Source organism: Microtus ochrogaster, chromosome 8 (genome assembly GCF_000317375.1).
Source record: "Microtus ochrogaster isolate Prairie Vole_2 chromosome 8, MicOch1.0, whole genome shotgun sequence".
Lineage (NCBI taxonomy): Eukaryota > Metazoa > Chordata > Mammalia > Rodentia > Cricetidae > Microtus > Microtus ochrogaster.
In genome coordinates, this window is record NC_022015.1 from 58,512,769 (window position 1) to 58,519,332 (window position 6,564).

At 44.5% G+C, this 6,564-nt stretch overlaps 1 protein-coding gene and 1 long non-coding RNA gene across 2 annotated transcripts in view; one reads left to right on the forward strand and one right to left on the reverse strand.

Moving 5' to 3' along the window:
• LOC113456509 overlaps window positions 1-1,381 on the reverse strand; it is a 6,361-nt gene extending 4,980 nt beyond the window's left edge. Inside the window, exon 1 of the long non-coding RNA XR_003377263.1 lies at window positions 1,311-1,381. This is a non-coding gene — a long non-coding RNA (uncharacterized LOC113456509). The remainder of the gene's footprint in view (window positions 1-1,310) is intronic.
• Cd274 (CD274 molecule) overlaps window positions 1-1,404 on the forward strand; it is a 16,888-nt gene extending 15,484 nt beyond the window's left edge. The window contains exons 6-7 of the mRNA XM_005352117.3: window positions 232-291; window positions 1,332-1,404. Of these exons, the coding sequence (XP_005352174.1) occupies window positions 232-291; window positions 1,332-1,354 (83 nt within the window). The 3' untranslated portion in view covers window positions 1,355-1,404. The remainder of the gene's footprint in view (window positions 1-231; window positions 292-1,331) is intronic.
• Window positions 1,405-6,564: the final 5,160 nt, after the last annotated feature.

Genomic DNA, 6,564 nt, shown 5'->3' on the forward strand with positions numbered 1-6,564 from the left:
GAGAGAGAGAGAGAGAGAGAGAGAGAGAGAGAGAGAGAGAGAGAGAGAGAGAGAGAGAGGAAGTATGTGTCCTAAGTTGTTGAATAATTAGCTTTGGGGTTTTGTACCTGGAATAAGGAAGCTTGTGGACTAAAAGTCCGGTGATTAAGATTGAGTTGAAACTTGAGTCACTGTGGGTCGGGTCGTAGTTTTGTGCTCTACGGAATTAAGATCGATTTTTTTCTCATTCAGTGAAAACTCTAGATGTGGAGAAATGTGACTTCGAAGACACAAAGTCAAAAAACCAAAATGGTAAGTGTGACAGAAGGGAAGGGTAAACGGAAGGGCAGTGCAGTTTGGTCCTGCAGGGCTGCGGTTCCAGAGCTCTGTCGGCTGAGGCAGGAGGAGAGTGAGTTGCAAGCCTCCTGACCCACACAGCAAACAACATAAACAGGAAGAAGAAAAGGCTATCCTAACAAGAGAAATCGACTAGTCGTGACCTCCCCTCCTTCCAAAGGAGCCTGTTTGTGAAGACACAGGACTCCTGTGCCTCACAACTCCCACAACTGAGGAAATTCTGGGATGGTCCTACATAGTAAAACTCAGCCCAGGGCTGCAAAGAGTTGGGAGCAGGAGGGGAGGGTGCGCTTTTGTCTAAGCTGCTAATACCTTGGTAGCCCTGCAACCAGAGAGAGTGCTGAGTCAGATGAATGTGTAACTAAACAAATGGTTCTGCTGTGTGGTCAGCTGTTAACTCGTTCATGTGTGGGATATGGATTTCAATTCATCACCTGCCCTCAAGCACTCTTATAAATATGAGAATATAAAATAAGGTGGCAGGAACACCATGCACTTTCATTCCCGTCCTATGGCCTCCGCTTCATTCTGCTGCTAATGTCCATGTTTCTAGGAGTAGAAAACCCTCACTGCCCTAAATTTTTAAATAAGCTCTATCAAGTTTTCTAATTCACTGTACTGTGGTTAGAACCCAAGGGTACCACTGAGCCCAGGCAGGATTAAAGCTGGCTCGTGAACTTGAGCAGACCGGAGCAGGTTCCCGTGTGTGCACTACCGTTTATGCTGCTGAGTTACCTGAGGAACCAGCCTAGCTTGCTCAGCTTGAGGGTTTCTCAGTCCAGCAAGTTTTCCATTTTTAAAACCAGGACAGTCCCAGACAAACAAGGGTGTTTAGTCATCCGTCAGCATGCAAGTGTTGCCAAATTTATCTCTGTCTTATTGCAACAATATCATATGATCTAGCAGAATCCAACTTGTTTGTCTTGCATGTTTTCATGCATTTCCCCGCACACTCCCTGCCCCTGTGAGATTACTTTACTATTGTCCCTCTCCAGATACACAGTTCGAGGAGACGTAAGCAGCACGGAAACCTCTGATCTTCGAGGCGGGATTGGCAGTCTGTGGTCTGTGAATGAGGGGCCCTTGGGATGTGGGTCCAAGGACTCGAAATGGAACCTGGGAAGACAAGAGAAGAGAGAAAAAAAGGCGAGCCTGGGATAAAGGACATTTTTGCAGGAGACACCAACAAGCAAGTTACCCGTTAATCATCTTGGGAAAGTGGGCTGAGAACCCCTGGCTCAACATCTGGCCCTTGCAGAAGTGCCCTTTCCTTCCTCTCCGTGCCTGGATGGGCGGCGGAGAGTCACAAGTGTGGAAGTGTGAGTGTTCCTATTTATTTTGAGTTTGTGTATGCTTGTTGTGGGAGTGTGGTTGTGCCTGATGCGTTCTAAAGACATAATAGATGCTAACATACAGTCGCCAAACTCTACTGCTGCTTACCATCTTGTCCACAGGCAGAAACGCATGTGCACGTGTGAGGTGCTCGGTGTCCTCTGTGATTACTGGTATAAGCGGGACACATGGAGAACATATGCTTGGTTCATCAGGGCTCTTGCTATTTGACTTGAATAATCTTTATTCTCAGTCCTTGAGGCTCTGTGGTAGTAATTGTTCCGTTGAAGTGTCAGTTTTACAAGTGTCTGATACTACCTGTGACAATCTCATTTCATCTCCATAGCAACAACCCTCAGGGTAACCTCTATTATACTCACTTCATAGTCCAAGAAGCTGAGCAATTAAGTGATTTGCCTACAGAATAACAGCTATCAGATTTCTGTCCTTCAGCCACTGTCCTTTCAGGATTCAGTTTGTAGCTAAGAAATGAATTTAAAAACTGCCTAAGTAGCATTGATTTCACACAGCCTTGTGTACCATGCTGGCCCTGAGCATAGAGATGCAAGCCAGGGTACTGGTTGGATATGTGTATGCATAAGCTTAAGTTCAATACTCAAAGCAATGTTCATTAACAAGGAGTCTAAATTTAAAAGACTCTGGAAGTAACTCTTGAGTTCATTGTCTAGCATTGGATTTACGTCTTACTTGTTACCTTCTTCATACAATCTCACATCCTCTTTGTAATATCTAGCATTGCTTTAAAGTTCCTTTTTATTTTTCTATCTAAATGATATTGAGGGTTGGCGAGATAGCTCAGCTGTAAAACACTTTCCTCATGAGGTATAAAACCCTAAGTTTGTTCCCCAAAACCCACATACAAAAACAGCTGGGTATATCTGCATGCGTTTGATCCCAGCACCAGGGAGGCAGAGATAGGCAGATCCCTAACTCTCATTGGCTAGCCAATCTAGCCTGCTTGGTAAGCGCCAGGCTTCTGAGAGCTGATACCTCAAAAGATGATGTAGACAGTGCCTGAGAAATGATGCCTGCATACACACATACACCACACATGCACACACACGTGTGCACACATGCACACACACGTGCGCACACATGCGCACACACCACACACACATGTGCACACACACATACACCGCACATGCACACACACATGCACACACACATGCACATGAACACACATGCAATCCAAATACATGTCAACAGGGTGCTGACTCAGAATGGTCCCAAAGACAAAATAAAACTCTATTCCATCACCCTAGCCTTGCTAGCCCCTTCCCAGAAGCAACTGGTGTTGCTTTTTGCACATATATTTTCCCAAAGATGATTAATAAGTAGAAATATATGTTAAAGTACCTATATTTTTTTAATTCCTAAATAGTAGCTCACTGTGTATTTGCATATTTACCCTTTTTATTTAATGTACTGATCCTTATGCAGCTGCTGGAGCCTATTTAAAGACCCAAGAAGGGAACTGCCTCCTTTCTAGGGTTTTCCTTCCCATTCCTACAGATGTCTCTCATAGTGCCTAGGCCAGGCACTGTGTCTGTGGTCCCTACCTGTAAAATACCATTTGTAGAGCACTTACTCGCTGACTGAGTTTGTGTTTGGTTTATTTTGTGTCTGCTCAAAGGGAGACCATGAGTCCCCAGGGTGCACTGAGTCAACCCAACACCGAGGAGTCGGTAGCCTTCTCCTTCACTCAGCACACAGAGGAGTCGGTAGCCTTCTCTGTCACTCAGCGAGATGCAGATCTGGCGCAGTGCTGGCACTGCTGTTTTCCCTCTGCTTCTTTTCTCAAACACAGATGCTCTGCTTGCTTATCACAGGTTCTCCCTGGAAACCCCAGCTTTGCTCCTCCTGCTGGTTGCCCTGGACCTGCCCTTGTACCAGGAAAAGCCCCTTAGCTCTGCCTGAACCCTTGAAGGTCACTGCCTCTCATTGCCACGCCACAGGGGCCTCAAAGATAAGGTTTTCTTGAGGGAGGAGGGGAGAAAGAGCCCAGAGCTTTCTTTCAGTCCTCTTTGTCTGGTCCCACGTCAGGGCTGAAGAAACAGACCAGGTACGGTGGTGCATACAAGTCTCTAATCCCAGCCTTCGGGAGGAGAGGCAGGCAGATCTCTGTGAGTTGAGGCCAGCCTGGTCTACATAGAGTCCAAGCTAGCCAGGGCAACATAGTGAAATTCTGTCTCAGAGCTAAGACTGATAAATCAGAACCCCCAAGGGAACCCTTCTGTTACCCGTTCACGTTCAATGTTCTGTTTGTATGAAGTTTAAGAAAATAATGTAGTCGAGCGAGACTCCACTTACTCACTTTATTTGAAATCTTAACACCGTCTCACGGCGTTGGATTGTAACGGCACTTTATTCCTTTGTGTTGTGGGTCGCCCTACATGTAAATTTTATTTTGCATCTAATTGTCATTGTATTGCATTAATTTAATAAAATATTCTTATTTATTAAACATTTTTGTTTCTTAAACCATTTTCAGTTTAACCTCCAGTGGGAAGGAGTCACTTTGAATACCTGAGATCCCTGTCTTTATTCCCCCCCACCACACACACACAGCTTTTATGCGTAGATGGCATGTTATCAGTAAAAAGTCTTCCATCCAAATTGGAGATCTGGGGGTGGGGTGGGAGGATAAAGCAAAATCCCCAGAACCAGGGATGTGAAGGGGCTTTGCTTGGAGAGCACGCTGAGGTGGGCGTTGGCATCACACCGCGAAGCTGCACGCCCCTTGGTCTTCAGGTTCTGAAAAGGAAGCGAGAAACCTAGAACTAAGCAAAGTTCAGGACTAGGACCCAAGACTTCTCTGGAACCATAAGAAAGTCTACAGTCTTTTTAGACAAACACTATCACACGCACCACTAGAGAAAGTGTGGCTCTTTGAATGTCTTGTCTCTCTTGGCCACTTCCTCACAATTCAGCATGAAGAAGCTTTGGATCCTTGGCTAATTTCTTGAAATCAGATGCTCTCAACACAAGGTAACTGCTCCTAATGACAGATGACAGACTCCGGATGTTTTTAGAGGAAGATCTATATCTTTATAGTAATAATGACCCACTGTCTATGTCAGTCCCTAGACAATCAACGGGCTTACCAGCAGAAGGCTCCATGACGGGATGGGATCATGTGCCAACAACATGTGGATGAATGTCTTTTCTCTGAATGGTTCCTTCCACCTCCAGTTCCTGTTTTGGCAGTCTCAGGGTCAATCTACCCCAAAGTTGAGATATACAAAGTAACATTTAGCTTCAGAAATCTCTTCCACTTCCTCTGCTAATATCTCAGCGACTCACAATTAGATTTTACTGGGAATTGTGAAGAACACTCCACGGCCTCAAGGGGCTTGCAGTCTTGCTGAAGGCACAATGTAAACAGTCGTTCAAAACGTTAGTAAGCATTAATTCGTGCGTTAGAATATGAGAGTTTAGTGCTGCCTGGGGCCAGCCAGAAGATAAGATGGTGAGTTCTGAACAGATGAGTGTGACTTGGATCTGGGTTGTCCCTCAGACAGTCATCAATTGGAAGCTTGGTCCCCAAGGCAGTGGTATGGCTGGGATGGAACCTTTAAGAGCTGATGACTGGTGCTGAAGAGGCCTTAATGGTTTTCTGTGGAAAGTGAGTCAGCCCCATATGGTTACAGCAGGAAGCTGACTTCTTTCTTGGATGGTTTGGATGGGATTAATTCATATCACGGCTGTTTCCGTGAGATCTCAGTTTTCTTCACGGGCTCTCTCTTTTCATCTCTTCCTCTCCGATTGCCTTTGCACACTGCTCACTGATCTCACCTGTGTTCCTGACACACGATGCAACGCCACCACGCTTGGACTCTATCAGAGGCCTCTGCCAGGTGTGCAGCGCCAGCTTGGGCTGTGAAGCCCCTGAAAACGTTAGCCAATGAGACTTCTTTTTCTTGTCAAACAACCACTCTCAATTTTAAACTCAGAGTGAATCCTAAGGCCCAGGGTTCTTTTCAGAGGACAGCTGAGTCGTCATGGCCACCCTTGATGGCACGAAAAGTGACTTCTTCCAGATGGTGTAAATGGGACAGAGAACCTTGGTGCTTACTTACGCGGATGGTGGGGAGGTCAGGAGGCACTACCACCTGTGGTAGATAAGCTGCAGTTTCTGTCAGATTACACATGATCCAGAATTTCCACTTCTACAGCTTCCCATGTGTGATAGGTCACACACACATAAACTTAGCCATTGTACCCTTATTCAGAATGACCAAACGTTTAACACGACCCAACAGCTGTTAACAGGGAACGGATCAAACAGATGCGGATACTGCTCAACAATAGAATACTTTAGTAGACAGCTACGAAAACAAAGAAGGAATCCTTTTTAAACTGATAGGGGAACAATCTCCAAGATGGATCTGTTGTTAAGAAAAATATTGAAGAAATGCTAAATTACAGTGCACTTGGGGCATTATATTAATGATATATAGAATATGCAGCCTTTGAATATTCATTTGCATGCTAGGTGCTAAGTATGGACAGATAATCTGTGCTCTTAATCTATACATTATGAGCTCTATGTGTCTGTCCAGAAAATACAAATTTTGCACTTTGAAAAAAGAAAAAAAATGTGCATTTTGCTTGTATCTGCAACAAGCACATGATTAGAAGGAGGAACGAGAATTTGATAGAAAATGCCTTATGTCGAAAATTGGGACTATAGTAGATAAATTTAAACTATAGAGGTAAGCCTGCTATCTCTTATATCTTTTTTTGAAGCTTCTTTTTCTCTTTTTCTTTCTTTTTCTTCTCTCTCTCTCTCTCTCTCTTTTTTTTTTTTTTTTTTTTTTTTTTGTTTTTTTTTGTTTCTCAAGACGGGGTTCCTCTGTGTAGCCTGGCTATCCT